This window comes from Astyanax mexicanus, chromosome 12, assembly GCF_023375975.1.
Source record: "Astyanax mexicanus isolate ESR-SI-001 chromosome 12, AstMex3_surface, whole genome shotgun sequence".
Lineage (NCBI taxonomy): Eukaryota > Metazoa > Chordata > Actinopteri > Characiformes > Acestrorhamphidae > Astyanax > Astyanax mexicanus.
In genome coordinates, this window is record NC_064419.1 from 40,422,693 (window position 1) to 40,441,300 (window position 18,608).

Sequence of the window (18,608 nt, forward strand, 5' to 3'; positions counted from 1 at the left end):
AGTTCTTTAGAAAGTACTTCAAATTGTTCAGAAACTCAGTACCTACTAAAAATGATTAAATAACTACAATCATAACTGAAAACAATTAAAACATATGGATTGCTTTTTCTTCTCCAATTATTTTAATGTGGAGTTAAATAATATATATAATCGAATATATAATGTCAGCTGTTCCTCATTTTGCCCTAAAGTGTTAATTGATTTTCTTCCTCCTTTTCCTCAGATTCCCATAAGTCCTGTGACCTCTAGTTGAATCCAGCATTTTGTATGTTTAACACAGTTTAAATATTGAGTTTTTGACCAGCTGTCAGGATTGTTTTTAAACCCTTTGTGGACTCAGTTTCCACTAGACTACTGAATAGAGGGTTTATCTGTTATATGAAACTGTTGGTGTAAAGCTGTTGGTGTAAAGCTGTTGGGGTAAAGATCAGGATAAACAATGACTCAAATTCTGCTTTTAGTCTAATTGCACATACTAACAGAAAAATATCCTTGAAAATGTATCTATCTATTTATTTATCTATCTATCAGTCATACAAGCACTGTACTGTTTAACTTCTATCTGTCGCCAGATGGTGTTTGGATGTGCAAAATACGTTAAAGTTACTAACAAATCTAACGTGACACAATGCTAACAATAATAACCTGGGACAAAGTGTGAATTAATAAAAAAAATACCAGTAAATACTTGTCAACAGTAAAAAAAACAAAACGCTAACGGTTTTCTTTTTTTGGTTAATGTTTTAAAATTGTGTAAAATTCTATTATCGGAATGTTTAACTGAAACTCCATTAACTTTAACATCCAACCACCAAGATATACTGGAACTTAGTCCCACAGGATCAAGTTGGCCTCACAAATGAATGCCAGTGATTGCACCCAGAAGGAATCAACCAACAGAAATTAAAACTAGTATTTGTGTAGTCGTGCCAGACTGTCAAATGGATCATCTTTAGTGATGAAGACGAAGATAACCAGCAAATATGTGTGTGGAGGTTCCGTAGTCAGTGACAAGATCCACAGCTCGTGCCATAGTGTGCAGTTTTTTCACGATGCCAGATCACCTTTGGTCTTCATTACAGTCAGTTAATTTGACAGCCTAACATTAGAGTAATGAGATCTTGCAACAAGAGGCCTTAGCTTTTTCTGAAAGCACACTATAGTGCACTATAATGCTGCCATCTCAAGAGATTACCTTGAGAAAGCAGATACTCTGCACTGGCCAGTTGCATTGCTTAATCTCTAATTCAGCAAAACATAAAAATAAATATGGAGAAATGCAGGGCTTGACGGGGAAATCCTTGTTTGGCTTTTTGACCCTAAATTGCAAAAGCATTGCAACATTTATTTTAAAAAACATGCTTCAGCCCTTATTTTGCACTCAGATGAACTCAGTTGAAATTTCCAGTTAAGATAAAATACTGTTTTCTTGGTTAGAACTCCATCTGCTGTCCTTGAACATTGGTGCGAATGCTTCACTGAGAGTAAGGAGGCTCCAGACTGGACCAATCACTGTGTGGAGTATGGACTGAACACATACCGTACAGACTAATTCAGTAACCCAACACTAAATTCACTCATAATGGTGGTTATTCATGCCTGGTATGAGGAGAGCCTGCTAAGCAAGAGTTAATTTTAGAGAGCAGTGTTTCTCAAATCCAGAACTAGAGGCCTAGGGGCCTGAAGTATAAGGGTTTTCAGATTTTTCTGCTCCTGATACGCATCATGAAGGACTTGATTGTTAGACGAAAGTATGGAAAAGACTGAAGTATTTTGGAGGGCATGTCTAAGAGATATGAGCATTATATGGTTACAGCAGCAACAAGAATGTCTTTGTAAATAATGAATGTGGAGGGGAAAACATACACTCATTGACCAAAAATGCACAAAGAAGGAGTTGTTGGAAGGGAAAGAAACTGTATGTGTGTGACCGTAATGATGATATATACAAATGATTACAATATTAGAGTGAAAGAGTAAGTTTTTTTGTGGAAAATGGTACAGCTGAAGGGAGACTCCAGTATCCCGTGAGCCACCTTTAGCCTGCATACAAGTTGGAATATGATGAAGCATACAGGTTCAGTATGGCATCCTGTGCCACATTTCCCCACAAATGTTGCAGCTGGGCCTGAAGATCCTACACACTCATTGGTTGCTGAATCTGGTATCCCAGGTTCTCCTATAGGCCCATCTGCCTGATCTTGCAACTGGGCAGGCCAATGATGTGTTGCAGCAGTCTATGGTGATATGGGGTTGAATAAGAGCCTATGGCATTAACAGTTTACAGAGTTTTAGAACAACCTATGCTCCCATTCAGACACTCTCTCTTTCAGAGAAGACCTTGCACATTACAGCAAGACAATGCTAAATCACATACAGCATGACTTCAAAGAAGAAAAGTCCAGGTGCTAACAGCTAATCGTGGGAAGGGATATCAGAAGGATTAATACAATTAAAAATGCTTTTTGTGTCTGCAGTATAATTGTTTAAAATTAAGATTTATTGTGAATGAACACATTGTTACAAATATTTACCTTCACTGTAAAATTTGTTTCATACAAATTTCTGAAGTATTCTTTTAATTGCAAGTAAAAAAAAAAAGCCATAACAAGGAGATGGCATATACCTGATCTCCTAGGTATGAATATAGTCAATGAAATATATGTAATGAAAAAAAATACATTTGCTATTATGCTGCAGTTGTCAAAATTGCTATGCATCAGCTTTATGGTGAGTCAACAGCCAATATTTTATGTACAACCTGAAATAGGCACAACAACACAAATTTACAATTTATTTACAATAATAATTAATTAAACACTCTTAATACATTTATAAACCTTAATTAACACTGTAATCCATGGTTCTAACTGTGAGAATTGGTGAGATAGATGCATAGATAGACATGCTTGGAATTTGTACAACTGGGAATTTGGGGGATGTATTTATACATCTTTGTTCTAGTCTCACAATCATATATATATATATATATATATATATATATATATATATATATATATATATATATATATATATATATATATATATATTTGTTTGTTCTTACTATTTTATTTTATTGTTGTTAAATGATTGATCTTTGTACAATTTTTCTACAAACTCCTTTTGACAGGGACTACATACATAAGCCTTAATCAAAATGCTTTGTTTGAGTGATTCCCTTCCTATGTTTTTTATGTTACATTATGCACTGTGTGTGCTCTTGTTTACTATGTTTATTATGTTTAAATAAATAAAAAATAATTGCAAAAAAACATAAACTATTTTTTAGAGCTATGCGAAGCCAAAATGCACATTATTCTGATTATGATACAGGATCTCCTGCTTTATATCCACTGATATGATGAAAAAAAAACTCTCTCTCTACTCGGGAACTAGCTATGTAAACAGTTTTTGCTCACGACAGCAGCGCACACGTGTAGGATTTTCCCATAAAATTATGGTTGAAATAACCTGAACACTCCCACTCGCAACACGTAGCTCTCACGCCATGGCTGACGCGCAGTGTGTGTGTGTGCGTGTGTGTGTGTGGCTTTGCTGACAGTCAAAGTTGCCAGGTTTGCGGTTTTTCCGCCAAATTGGGCTTGTTTAAAAATCCAGTCGCGGGTGAAAAAAGTAAGAGACACTAGGTTCTAATAGAGATAATCATAGATCATATAGCTTCAATATAATCTACACAAATATCCAAACAGTCAATTACTATGATTAATTGATGTCTAATTAACCTATTATATTATATTTGAACTGTTAATGAATTTATGTAAACTGATCAATTGTTGAATTTAATTAAATTGAGAGAGAGAGAGAGAGAGAGAGAGAGAGAGAGAGATCACAATATAATCAGAAATCACGAAAATATTAAAGAGGAGAAAAGAGAATTCAGTAAAACTCTTTTTTTTGCTATTTATGTTACTATTAAATGTTCTTGGCTGGGATATAAAACTGTTATAAAAGAACTAATAAAACACTAATGTTACAATATTAATAATGACTTTAAGATAAATAGCAATACTGATGATAAATCCATTATAAACAACATTCAAACGTGTGACAGACATACAGCTCTGAAAAACCTCTGGAATATAATCAAGAGGAGGATGGATGATCACAAGCCATCAAGCCAAGTTCCAAATCTTTGAATCTTTGCACCAGGAGTGGCATAAAGGTATTCAAAAGCAGTGTGTAAGACTGGTGGAGGAGAACATGCCAAGCTGTATGAAAACTGTGATTTAAAACCAGGGCTATTCCACCAAATATTGATTTTGGAACTCAATATAAACTTGTTTTCTTTGCATTATTTGAGGTCTGAGAGCTCTGCATCTTTTTTTGTTATTTCAGCCATTTCTCATTTTCTGTAAATAAATGCTCTAAATGACAATATTTTTATTTGGAATTTGGGAGAAATTCTGTCCGTGGTTTATAGAATAAAACAACAATGTTCAAACTGAAGTGGTCTCTTATTTTTTTCCAGAGATGTATATTTTGGGCTGGTTTAAGCTTCTGAAGGGCGGGTTTTAGACTGACTTTGGGCTGGATATTTTGGTTGCACCTGGCAACCCTGCTGTCAGTCCGGAGCAATAATAACCACAGCAGGCTGGATCTGTGTATCCGACCAGAAAAGACCCAGGAAAGTTTGATAGCTCGCAGTATCGAAGTGTTTATCACCAGCCTGTAACGACAGCCTAACGCGAGCTCAGCCCTGAGCGGCAGAAACCGCTTTAAATTTCATTTTTTAAATATAATAAACGTTTTAAACGTCTGACAGAGCGACGCGCATTAGCTAGCGTAGCTTAGCTTAGCAAGCTAATAATTTAGCCAGCCAGCTAGCTGACCTAACGCTAGCTGTCCTGGCTAGCTAACCTAGCTAGCTGGCTACCATGTAGTTAATGGTACCAAAATAATGTGCTGAATATAACGAATTAACGAATTAGCTAAAAGACTGGCCATGCGATCCTTACGTGCTGGAGTTCACTGCGTGGGAACAGTCGGGTTTTACACAGGAGGTCTAAAGTTGGTGTTCCCTCACCATTCTTGGTCCTGGGAGCTTTAAACCAGCCCAGTAAACACAAGGAACGGCAGGTAACGTTACGTGGGACTGTTCTATTTTTGTTTATTTATTTGTTTATTTGCAATTACAGTAACTGAATACTTCGAATTTACTGCAGGGCAACAAAAAATACTGAAGGGCAACACTAGGTTTATCTTGGTTAGCTAGATTTAACATGTATTAAAAGTAATTATAGCTACTGGCTAGGCTAACTAGCTAGCTAACGTTAATCTAGCTACAATAAAACAATATATAAACTAACTGACTACCCAATAGACAGAACTGGAAACGGGAAAGTCCTATGAAAATAGGACTATTTTGCTAGCTAAATATAAACATATGTATTGGCTAACAAAATATAACCTACCTATCTAGCTAAATCAAACAATATATATATAAGCTAAACAAATAGACAAAAACATATAGCTAGAAGTATACAGAAATGGGAAGGTCCTAAATATTAAGATGGCTATATACGTACACCTATATTAGGCAGAATAATGTAGACGTAAGAAAATATATTTTATATGAATACACACATAAACATGCAGCATTGCTTGTGTTTTGGCAAAAGAGGAAGATGCAACATTAGCTAGGTTAAGTTTAAACATTATCTCTGCTAGCTAGCTAATAAGCAAATTTAACTTGGCATTGACTTTCCAGGTTCTGCTAATATGGTTCCCAAAGAACACAATTCCAGCTAATCTGCTAGCTAAATGTTTGTGGTTATTGCTTATGGCAAGCCTTTTTGCATAAAATTAACTTTTTTATTTACTACTAAAATGTAATTTTACATAACTGATAGTGAAATTCCATGTAAATCAATGGTAAAACACGACTAGTCACACTTACATTAAGAATGCCAGTGGTGGCTCAGTGGTTGGAGCACAATTACAGAAATCTAGAATTTGTGTTGTCACCAGTTAAACGTACCTACAAGTTAGGACTTAGGCTAAAATGGCTTTCCATACCTGGAGAACACTAGAACTTTGAGAGAATTGTTTTCACCCTTCTTAAACTGCACTATATGACTTCCTCGCTGTAGAATATTTTTTAAACTTTAAAGGGTGGTTGGCCTCAAGTACCCAGTTGTCTCATATTGCAGGAAACCATAGAAATGAACAGTCTGGTCTAAAAGCTTTAACTCTAATCAAAGTAAGATATCAGTATGGTTTAGTGCACAGATAATCAGTGTGAGCAGGACATCTCACTGTGTTTGATGTAAACAAAATTCTTTTACAAATTCTTGGCATTTCTGCAAACCTGAAAGTTGCCCTTCTGTGTACACTACGCCAGTTGGAGACATCTCCTTTAATGTTTTATGTTTCTAGGTTGATTTCTAACTTGATGAGGGTACAGCTGAGTGTGTTAATCCAGACTGTGTAGACACGGCTACTATATACTGACATGCCAAAAGTCATGTGGCAAGAGCTAGTTTGGTGTACCATCCACTGCAGTGTCCACTGTGGGTGCCAATGTCTTATATGGTGCATTTCTGATACATACATGACACTGCATCAAAGAATGTTAAATGCACTGATAACTTTGGAAAAAGAATGTCCCATCGACTTTCATCCACTACCAGGCCTCGCTCCAACCCTGTTAATTTATTTCACCTTGTCTGGTGCATGATGGCCAGTGTTCAGTCTTACTTACAAGATAACTCCTCACAACTTATACAGGTGTAAGCATTTCCAAGCCGTCCCCTGAGGTGACACTTCATGGTCAGTATATATATATACTGCTGTCAAATGACTTTTGGCATGTCAGTGTGTGTGTGTAAATATACATATACATACATGCATACATACATACATACATGCCAAAAGTCATGTCACCTCAGGGAGCACCTTGGAAATACTCACGCCTGAATAAATCATGAGGTGTTATCTTGTGAGTGAGACTAAACACTGAACATGACTGTACCGTGTAGTTGCTGTTTTTAACTCAGAAGAGTGTCATGTGGAAGTCAAAATGATTGATTCCAAATCATTTTTTGATAATTTCTATTGGCTCAATATAACATTTTGACAAATATTTTGAACACCTACTAGATTCACTTTTTGTCAAGAAAAGATGGACAGAAAAAAGAAAGAAAAACAAAAATGCAGCATTTTTTTATATTTTTCAATAATAGCATGTATTTTATGCCTACAACGATGTATAAATCATATTTTATAAAAATGTAATGACTTCAATGCCAATATTCAGCGAGCAGCACAGCTTGCTGAAGTGGTACACTAACAGATTTTCGAGATTATTAATGCTTAGTTTAGAGCTTGGTCCAAACAGTCTGGCATTTGGGCTAATCAGTATCAAGAAAGCTCATGACTTCAGCATGCTGAAAACTCTTGAATTCTTTGGGTAAAAAATATGTTGCACAGCCAAAAGGTCTGTAGTTTTGAGGCAGAACAAAAGAATGAAGACCAAGCACAGATTTATTCCTGTCATTCCCACAAAGAGCTATAGAATTTCTCTTTGTGGGTAGCTGATTGTATGCTTCAGGAAGCTTTAGTATAGTTACGGTTACTGAGAACTGGCATGACTGGTTACTGACAAGTCCAGACAGTGGCTCTGAGCTCATGCTGTACGTGCATTGTATGTTTTCCATACTGTCCTATAGGATTCCTTTTTCTGTAGTTTGAAAACCTTGGGACAGTTCATTAAAATGGAATTGCCAGTGTGTGTATTATGTATGGCACATCCTTCTGTGACCACCTGATAATCCTCTTATCAGAAAATCTGATTAAAAACTGCTCTCTTGCTGCTTATTCAGCTTCCATTGTTTACATGGATTGCTATTGATGTACTTAATATTCACAGAGCTAAGCATGACCTCACTGGGCTGTGCAACATCCCACCCTCCGAACCCCTCCTCTTTCCGTTAATGCTTGGTGATATCTACGGCCAAATCTATGGATTATCTTTAAATCGGAGTGTCTGATTCCATCCATGTGGTGGTAGCACTTATATAAACAGTAAAGTTTTTTTCCAATACACAGCCCTAAAGTATCCTCCATATGTTTAGGAGTTTCACTGGTGGGAGTCTTGTTTTTACCAGTCAGGAACTGTCTGGAATGTAACCTCTTCCTTGTGGCAGTGAATTATGAAGTGGGGTTAGGTTTTGGCTTTTTAGCATCTAAAAAGGGAATTCCACTATTTTTCCAGTTTTTCGAGTCGGGTCATTAAGTTCAAAAGATTACAATTACCATTAAACTTCTAATAGAAGCATTTCTTTGAAAAGCAAATTAACAAGAAAGGAAATTATGCACTTTTTAGTTTATAGTTCACATAAAAAAAACGAAAAATGCCAAAAAAAAAAAAAAAAATAAAATATATATATATATGTTTTTTGTGTGACTGTGACATTTACAATGTTGATCAACATAATTTTGCCGGTGTTGGTTATTTTTATATATATTTTATATTATTATATATATATATATATATATATATATATATATATATATATATATATATATATATATATATATATATATATATATATATATATATATTAATAATAATAATTATAGCCTTTTATTAATTATACATTAATTACTTTTCTTTTAATTGCTACAACAGATGTTGTGTACTGTTTAGTTTTAAGTTTGCTGTTGAGGATGCTATTAAGGATGTTCAAATTACAGTGTATTGTATTTGCATCATGTTTGAAATATTACTTACGGGGTTTTGCTAATCTCTTTTTACTTTTTTGTTTAATCTGTTTGCAGGGTGGCAATAACAGCCATATGATGGAGGGTTATGACCTTTAGCAGGCAGAAGTACAGCCATGGAAGAGGTTGACCAAGCTGTTTCTGTAATGAAAACTGAAAGCCAGCAGGACGGGGCCATAGTGCAGGGGGCTGTGGTGTTTACTGAGCTTCTGGAAGTCAAGACTGAGCTTCTAGAAGAGAAGACTGAGCTTTCAAACCCGAAGATTGAGCTTCACAGTAGTGAAGAGATAACTTGGTTAATGGTTCAGGAAGGTGAGTCAACTTCCTCTGATTGTGGAGCTACCTCAGACCTTCAGGAGATGGGTTCTGCCTCAGGGGAAGAAGGAGAAGGAGAGGGCAGTGAGGCCTCGGACGCACTCGGGACCGGAGTATCACCTGCCAGCAAGGGATCGTGGGATACAAGTCTTCAGAATGGGGATGAAGCTGACGTAGATAAACAACCGAAGAACAGCAGCCCTTCTGTAACAGGCAGCACATTTTCAGGTACACCAGTGTCCAGGAAAAAAAAGAAGCTTTAAGAAAACAGATTATTAGTGTGGAGTAGAGTATTGCAGTGTAAACAGTAAAGATCAATCAGTGTTTTTGCTGGTCGTCTTTTAGCTCTATTGGCTGATTGCTTATACTGATCGAGGGCAGGGCTGGATGCCACATTAATCTTTCCAGACATACTATAGTCGTGGCTAAATGTGATTTGCACCATTTGCTGCTGTTTGGATAGCTCTGCTGGGTTGTTGTGCTAATAGCTACTCATTTAATGGGCTTAAAGAAGCACTCTGAAGAGGGGTTTCCGGTTAGTTGTGTTAAAAGTCTTTATTCTGCTTCCTCCTCAAGTAGTTTAACACTGATTGTTAATAAGACTGCTGCCACGTGTCAGTTCTGTAGTTCCCACTAGCAGTTGAACAAGAAACTGCAGCTTCCTGTGTCCAAGAAGCCACCACAGTGAGCCTTGCACAAAGCTGGGGGTGTTTAAGGCAGGACGTCACCTGTAAGCAGGATCTTGTTGAGCATTATAAGAACGTTCATTCATATTTAAACCAGTGACCACTCTCCTCATTTATAATCGTGGAAAGCATCCTGCCAGTAATGAACTTTGCACACCTCTGCAGAGTAACTGGTGCAAGGAGCCTACACTGTAAGTGCCTAAAGTTAATGAATGCATAAATCCGCTTTTATTCATTTATTTTTGGAAGTTAATGTTAAATAAATGTGAAAATGATGTGAAAAGGATTTGCATATTGACATATATGCAATGGAGATCTTGTGTTGCATGCATATATAGTTTGCACCATGGTTCTAGGAATAACTGTTGATGCAGTGTAATTTCATAATGGTAAGTAATGATAGAAAATGTTTTGTCATGCAAGGAACTCAAAAATAGGGTTGTAATTTTTAGCATTTTTCAGGCCAAATATATTTGAGATACAGTGTTGTTTACAGCACCGCTTACATTTTTCTTTTTTGCAGACCCGATGCACATGCCCTCTCTCTCACTGTCTGACCAGCTGAGGTTGGGTCGTGATGAGACTGACGGTACAGGACTGAATGTGGAGTGCAGAATATGTGGGGACAAAGCTTCAGGTTTCCACTATGGTGTTCATGCCTGTGAAGGTTGCAAGGTACCTTTTTAATCTCTTAGTTGTTTGTGTGGTGCCAGCCTGGTCTTTCATAATGGTCACTAAGCCCAGCACTGGCAAAGCTTGGGCACAGCCAGAAAATGTGTTTGTGTTTGTATTTCCAGTTCCACAGAACTTACAGAAGCTTCAATAGCTTATCACACTTCTTTCCTGTAAGATTAACTTTAGTTTGAAAAGCAAATAAAGCAAGGAAAAGTGATGTGAACAGCAGCACCTGTTAAGCTGCAAGGATTTAAAGGTTTTTGTGAATAAACTTGAGCTTGCAGCTGCTCGTGAGGCAACTGCACAATTTATTTCTGATCCTCGAGATTGCAATGCTTTGTTCACAAATTAACTTGTATTATACAATAACAAAGGGGTAACTCTTTTTCTTGCAAATAAACGATTGTGAAATTAAGTTAGAAAAAGTAATTTCTCTGTTTATTTAATCATAAATATTCACTTATTAAAAAGTCCAACCTAAAATGAATCACGTAAAATATACAGATTTGCCTAGGAAATATAAAAAACAGTGTAAAACTATAAACCAGTATAAAACAGTGACCTAGATATATAAACACGAAGAAAATGCTCCTAAGCTTATATAGGAACCATACTTATTTGGCACCCTCTATTGTTATACTCTGCGCTGAGGTTTCTGTATGTTTTAAGGCATTAAAAGACTATTGTAGAGAACTTAATACCTTAGGATCATCTTCCTCAAAAACTTTAGGGCCTAAAAATTAAGTTGCTACCCAGAATCTAAGACCATGATTACACCTATTCACGTCAGGTTAGCAGAATCTAGATTGTGTCTTGACAATGTTTTAGGATAATATTCCTTATTTACACTTGGTAGCCAAAAGTGACTGGATAGTCACACAGAAATGCTGAAATCTGCTCAACTGCCCTTTACAAAGCAAATATTACTTTGTTGTCCATTTTTTCTGGGAAAGTTTATACTGCTATATCTTGGCCTGATTGGAGGTCAGACACCGCCTAAAGTGTAGTGCTTTGTATCCATTTTATATGTATCCCCATTTTCCCATGAAATTTTACGTAATTTGGTCTTATCCAGATATTATCCAGACATTTATGATACTCAAGACCAGGTGTAAATGGTGTTAAAGTAAATGAGGCAAGATAGCTTTGTCAACAAAATGCACATTGATTATATGAATCAGTTGTATTGTGTTTTTCAGCTTGTGTGATTTTTGTTAGTAGTAAATGGGATTCTAAAGTTTAAATCTAATGAAATGTGCTTTATTTTTCATATTTGACTTACAGATATTTTAATTGTTCATTAGTAAAGCAAAAAAATAAAATGTTTAAACAAATGTTTGTCTTTCGCAGTTGAAATAAAATCTTTTTTTTTTCTCAGGGATTTTTCAGACGCACCATTCGCATGAAGTTAGAATACGACCGTTGCGAGCGCACCTGCAAAATCCAAAAGAAGAGTCGCAATAAGTGCCAATATTGCCGCTTCCAGAAGTGCCTGGCTCTTGGCATGTCCCATGACGGTGAGAAATAATCTGTCACACTGGGATAGTGAAATTAACATCCAGAAATTAAAATGTGAGTTCAGGCATTAGTAGAAGTTTGTTTGTTTAGTTTTGTTTTCCTCAGGCACTTTTACGTTTCGAGCATGGTAAGTTCTGAAATACAGTTATAAATAAAGTTCTGCTCTGTGTTTACAGATGACAGGCCCTCTCAGTTTCACTCGTGATGATGATGATGTTATTATCTTATGGTTTTTGCCACATAGTTGTATGGTTGAGAAACATCATAAAAACTGAAGTGTGCATTTAAATGATTTAAATCCTGTTTTTGTAATGCCACAGCTATTCGGTATGGGCGTATGCCCGAGGCAGAGAAGAAGAAGCTAGTGGCAGGGCTGCTGGAAGGAGAAAAGAGTCTGCTAAACCCAGGAGGCTCTGACCTCAAGACTTTAGCCAAGAACGTCAATAAAGCCTACCTGAAGAACCTCATTATGACCAAGAAAAAGGCACGAAGCATCCTCACCGGCAAGACCAGCTGCACATCGGTAATTATACCTTTTATGTACATTGTGTATATGGGATATTGAAGACTGTTATGCTCATTTGTGAGATATTTTGGTAACTTGGCTACACGTTTAAGGACTACCAGTGAGTGTGTTACATGCATTACTGAAAAACAGACCATGGTATCATAAATAAGCGAGCAGAGAATGCTGAAACTGAAGGATTTAAATAAATTTCATCTTGTAACTGATGTATGTTCTTTTTGTTACTAAAAAGCGATGTTGTTTGTGTGATGTCTTTGTATCGTTGGATGTCTGCAAAGCAAATACAAGTAATAAGTAATTGTAAACTCATTGATCAGATTACTGATAAACTGCATGCAAACACGCACAGTGATGTTTGTAATAAAAAAACTTTCATACTATCCCTTCTTAATCCATATTCAATTGTTTTTTACATTTATTTTTCCTAAATAATGTAACATGTTTATAGTGGTTTGATCTACTACTATAGCACTACTTTTTATGGTCCATTTACACTGCTCCGTCGCGTCAATGCACAGCAATGGATCCCATTCATTTTTAATGGAAAGCGCTGCCTCCGTCAGACGCAGTCGCGCGGTGCATCATTTTCGATGCGTTGAAATCGGGGGATGCGATGCGATGAAACGTTGAGCAGAGCTGAAATTTATGCAAATGAATCCGTCCAACGCGATGCGTCTATCCAATCAGAGACCAGGTGATTGCCTGATACGCGCCGTGTATAAAAACATTTAAGTTCCGTTTCAAGTGTCCAGAAAAGCCTAGAAAAGAATTTTCAGGCTTTCCGGTTCTTTGTTAACTTCCTGCTGATTTACAGGGTCTCTGTCAGCGAGGAAAAAGGCTGCTGTGATTATTGGGGTCTCTGGTGGGTTTTTAAATATTAATATGTAATTTAATTGGAAAAGTTTGCTTTTGGTAGCTTGTATACTGCTAACTAGACAGTGTAATGAAGCTCAATCAAACGTTTATATCTATAAATACACATACATATGTATTACTTTATAGGAAATAATAATAGCTTGTATAAAAGCATTTCATATTTATTAAAACGATTTAATTGGACGACGCAGGGAACGCCTTTGGAACGCCCACATGTAACCAGGTGGAGGGGGGCAGTGCGATTATGTGCGTTGACTCGACACAGGAGTGTAAATGTTAGTCTGAGCATGAGACATACATTGACATTCTTTGGTGATGTGTTTTGTTTCACTGTGGATTTACTCCTTTAAATTTCTTGCAAAAATTGTTAATTTAAATTTTTCTATCCTTGCAGCCCTTTGTCATTCATGATATGGACTCACTTTGGCAAGCAGAGAATGGTTTAGTCTGGAACCAGTTGAATGGTTCCCCCTTAAACAAAGACATTGGAGTCCATGTGTTTTACCGCTGCCAGTGTACTACAGTGGAAACTGTTCGGGAGCTGACAGAATTTGCCAAAAATATTCCCGGCTTTGTTGATCTCTACCTCAATGATCAGGTATGAATGGTTTTGATTAAGGATTATTCAGTTATTGATGCCAAATGTTGTTATCTTCCATACCTGTTATTGGTATATGTGTCCTCATGTAAGAATGTGAACTGTAACCATGCATTCCCTGTCTTTATCCTGTTTCAGGTAACCCTGTTAAAGTATGGTGTCCATGAGTCCATTTTTGCAATGCTGCCATCTCTAATGAATAAAGATGGACTTCTGGTAGCCAATGGGAAAGGCTTTGTTACGAGAGAGTTTCTGCGCAGCCTACGCAAACCCTTCAGTGAAATAATGGAGCCGAAGTTTGAATTTGCGGTCAAGTTTAATGCCCTGGAGCTGGATGACAGTGATTTGGCTTTGTTTGTGGCAGCCATTATATTGTGTGGAGGTAAGACTTTAAAGAATAAGCGAATAAGTGACAAGACTGAGTAATTTATATTTTTAAATTAAACACTAACAAATTTATTTGAAAGCATGTTGTAGGCCCACACAAACTTATTTATGTTTTGCGTTTTATTTAGTGGTGGAAAAAAGTTTTGGCCAGATAATGTTCAGGTTGATGCATTCCTAGATACAAGTGGACTTTAAAAGGTGTACTGAAACATATTTAAGCCATGTTACAGCCCTGTAAATGTATCCATCTCCTCAAGAGCCTGTTAACACTTGGCATTAAAGAAGAACTCCCGTGTAAAATTGAATTTTGGTGTAGTAAAACATGATAAAGAATACTAACCTTTGTTGAATAGCCCAGATCCAGTAATACAACGGGCGCTTTGGGGCATCCACGTGCCTGTGCAGATAAATCGCTTTTTACACTGTTATCCAGGCTCAAAGTAGTTCCACAACTCCTTGATAGAAAACAGAGACCCCTAACATTTAAAATGAGGCATTAATAACTTTAAAAGTGCCCAAGAAGCTTATTAAAAACCCATGTCTACAACCCGTAGCGTAGCCTCACTGTACTGATTGTGACTTTACTTTAAGATGGCCGGAGATTAGGGTACGCTATGGGTTGTAAACAGTGGATTTTAATAAGCTTCTTGGGCACTTTTAAAGTTATTAATGCCTCATTTTAAATGTTAGGGGTCTCTGGTTTCTATCAAGGAGCTCAACTACTTTGAGCCTGAATAACAGTGTAAAAACAATTTATCTGCAGGGGCAAGTGGATGCCCTGAAGCGTCAGTTGTAAATAGTGCTGGCCAAAAAGCACAAGATTACTGGAACTCGGAAAGCTGCGGGAGAGCAGATGTGCGCTAGTACTCTATCTTGTTTTACTACACCATGTCCATTTTAAATCCATATAAAATCTTACTGTATTTACACTTGTCATTAATGCTAATAGTTTACACCTGTTTCTAGGTGATACCCATGCTTATGAAATTTGATTCCATACGACATTCATCATCCATCATGTTTTGATTGCTTATAGCATTTTACACCACATATTTTCTTCATCATGTCCATTCCATGGTGGTTCAGGACTAATACACATCCTAAACGGCTAACCTATGGGCCTCATTACAATGTCCTTCAAAAATATCTGTGTTTTTGTGTTTGAGGTATTGTAATGGCTAATCCCCCTTTTCTACTAATTTCCATGCTCTGTCTCCTTATATAGACCGTCCTGGACTCATGAACGTGAAGCAGGTGGAGCAGATCCAGGACAGTATCCTCCAGGCCCTGGACCAGCACCTGCAAGTACACCATCCTGACTCGCCCCACCTCTTCCCCAAACTGCTGCAGAAGATGGCTGACCTCCGGCAACTGGTTACCGAGAACGCACAGCTGGTCCAAATGATTAAAAAGACTGAATCTGAGACGTCCCTCCATCCACTGCTACAAGAAATCTACAAGGACATGTATTAGGTCTTCTGGCTTAGTGGACTTTTCACATAAAATAAGAGACATGTATATGTATACAGGTCTATATGGTGCTGTATACACCATCGAATCTTTATATAGACTGCTAAGGACTTTTACAAATACTGTGTTTGAAAACTGACCTATTTTTCTTGGGAAGAAGGTTTCTGGGGTTTATTTTTTTGTTTTGTTTTGTTCCTTAAATCTTTAATTGTGTGGAAGGTCATTTTCATTTAATTTTCCACCTGAATATGACAGTATTCAGTCTGAGAATTGTTGTGTAGACACACTTTTTTCCTAAATAGTTTTGTGTAATGGCCTGCTCATGAGCCACAAGTATTTAATTCAATACCAGAGTGTTATGGATTCTTAGACAGCTGGGAACATTGCTAGAATTAAACTTCCTCAGTTGATGGCTAGGCACTTGTCTGTTGTTCAGTTATAATAGGATCAGTCTACATGACTTTTAGAATTGTCAGGATGTTTTCATTCTCACACTATAGACTCTTGTAACCAGGAATGTTTTAGTGGGCGTGGTTTCCCACTGATCAGCGACACAGATCATGATTTTTATGATCTTTCACATAGAGGAACCCACGGTGAGTCTCTCCAAACGACTTGAAAATTGAGCTTAAAATTGTGTAATGTAGTGTGAACTTAAGGTTAGTGAAAGTACTACTACCCTGTGTGAAATCAGGAATATTGTCCGTATTCAGCTTCAGACCATCATCTTCATTTATCATCTCATCGAGTGACCTGCTTTTCATTTGCTGTGTAACATGATTTTGAGGTTCGAGTAGAACCTATATGCAAACTATACATCACAGAACATTATTGAGCTAATATATGCCTCCAAGTCTAAGTACTGTCCATTTTGATGTAAACATTTTTTTATTTCATTTTGAAGATTTTAGTTAATGTATTTTAATGAGTTTGGTGGATTAAAGAAACTATTATCTACACTATATGTCCAAATGTTTGTGGACACCCATTCAAATGAATACGTTCAGCTACTGTTTCATTTACACAAGTATAGTCTTTAGAGTATGACTCTGGAGCAGATAAAAATGAACATTTTGACCCTTGATTTAAAAAAAAAAAAAAAACATGAAATAGCAGGTGTCCCAATACGTTTGTCCATGTAGTGTATTTGAAATATATTTTTTCACTTGCGACAAAGAATTACTCAAAAGCTCAAAAAGTGATACTGTTTAAAGGGGTTTTGATTGTATGCACAAAAGCTTTCACTTTATAGTGCTTTTCCTGAAGTGTTATCATTACAAAATATATATAAATATATATATTTAGAAGGCACTCAGTATCCATTTCAGACCAAGTCATTAAGCTAAGCGTCTCAGTGAATAGCAGCAGCATGTCAAAATTCTGAAAATACATATATTATATTATTTGGGTTGAAAGTGCACTATATTTTTATGCAGGATGTTTTTATTCCAATGCTAATGATGTTATGAATGCAAACATGCTTTAAAACTCTCTGGTTTTGAAACATTTATTTTTGATCGCAATTGTTACAAAAGAACGTCTTTGTTTGAAACAAAGCCTTTTCTTTTTTTAGTCGGCCTATAATACTAGTATGTGAATTCTCCCTAACCACGTTAACCATGTGTTTGTCTCAAGTACTGCCCCAAAGATTGTTTAGATTATTTAGACATTAACTCTGCAGATATGAGATTGGCTGTATGACACAACCAAATTCATATCTGTTGATCATTTCACCTAATAAATGTTTCGATTGACGTTTTTTTTTTTTTTGTATGTATGAAGGCATCTAAGATGTTTCAGTATATTCCTATAATTTAGACTTTTGCTGCTGTAAAGCTGAAGAGCACAATACAAATGATCTGTATAATCAACGGCATGTGCATTTTGTTTAAAGTGGTATCTTGTCTTGTTCTTGTCTGTTTACACTAGTCACTTCATGTATCCTGAGTTTTAAAATTATATCTGGATAAGGCCAAACCGCATTAAAATGCAAGTGTAAGCATACCCAAGACAGAATCTGATCTCAAACCACTTCAGGATGCGGTCTCCTAGGTAACATGCCCATGTAAACAATGCAGAACAATGCTTATCTGTGTAGAGCTGCTGTCTCAAGCTCTCGTATTGAAAACACAAATACTATATCATGGCCAGCTCATATGAAATTAAGCTGGTCTATAATGATTGGGCACCATATTGGAAGCCCAACTAGGTTCTAGAAGCAACATGTGCCAGCCTGAATGTTCCTAGCCCACGTTCTACCTGTGTGAGCCCCACATGAGCACGATAGCTGGTCTGATGCGCTTTTCAGTCACGTTATAGCAGCGTACACATCTTTTCAGGGCACTTTTCAAAACACTAGTAACAATTGCCACACCACAATCAAATTTGCATGTTCTGTCCCACACAGCAATCGAATTTCAGTCTGAGTACCCTGGAGACAATTTTTTTTTCACCAAGTGTAAAAGCATGTGGCTAAAACCTTATCAGGAACAGATACAAGTCCCACGAAGTGACCAGATGTGAACAGGATAATTTTCATAAACATAAATTCATACACATTTTCTTTTCGCTCAGTTTAAGCTAAGCACCCCTTTGTGCTATTACTATTAGTAGTGAAAATATCCATTCAAATTGGTGGGCTTTTAGTGGTTCTTCAAGTGGACCAAGACAATAACACTGCAGACTGAGGATCACAAGCTTGAATCCTGGGTCATGTTGCTTTACTATCAAAAGCTGGAGCCTGAGAGAGCACAATTGGCCATAACAATCCTATAAAAAAATGTGTGCATACTCTAAAGATTTGTCTTAAGAATTT

General features: G+C 36.7%; 1 protein-coding gene across 1 annotated transcript; it reads left to right on the forward strand.

Moving 5' to 3' along the window:
• Positions 1-4,587: 4,587 nt before the first annotated feature.
• ppardb (peroxisome proliferator-activated receptor delta b) lies at positions 4,588-17,664 on the forward strand. Its single transcript, XM_022671063.2, has 8 exons — positions 4,588-5,097; positions 8,800-9,285; positions 10,267-10,418; positions 11,797-11,935; positions 12,257-12,459; positions 13,733-13,936; positions 14,075-14,318; positions 15,549-17,664. The coding sequence occupies exons 2-8, from the start codon at positions 8,859-8,861 to the stop codon at positions 15,794-15,796; spliced, it is 1,617 nt and encodes a 538-aa protein (XP_022526784.2). The 5' UTR covers positions 4,588-5,097; positions 8,800-8,858; the 3' UTR covers positions 15,797-17,664.
• Positions 17,665-18,608: the final 944 nt, after the last annotated feature.

Bases quoted from the DNA above. Each gene is read 5' to 3' on its own strand.
- ppardb (XM_022671063.2), top strand. From the start codon at position 8,859: ATGGAAGAGGTTGACCAAGCTGTTTCTGTAATGAAAACTGAAAGCCAG. The intron at 9,286-10,266 runs GTACACCAGTGT...TCTTTTTTGCAG, and splicing joins AACAGGCAGCACATTTTCAG to ACCCGATGCACATGCCCTCT. The intron at 14,319-15,548 runs GTAAGACTTTAA...CTCCTTATATAG, and splicing joins AGCCATTATATTGTGTGGAG to ACCGTCCTGGACTCATGAAC.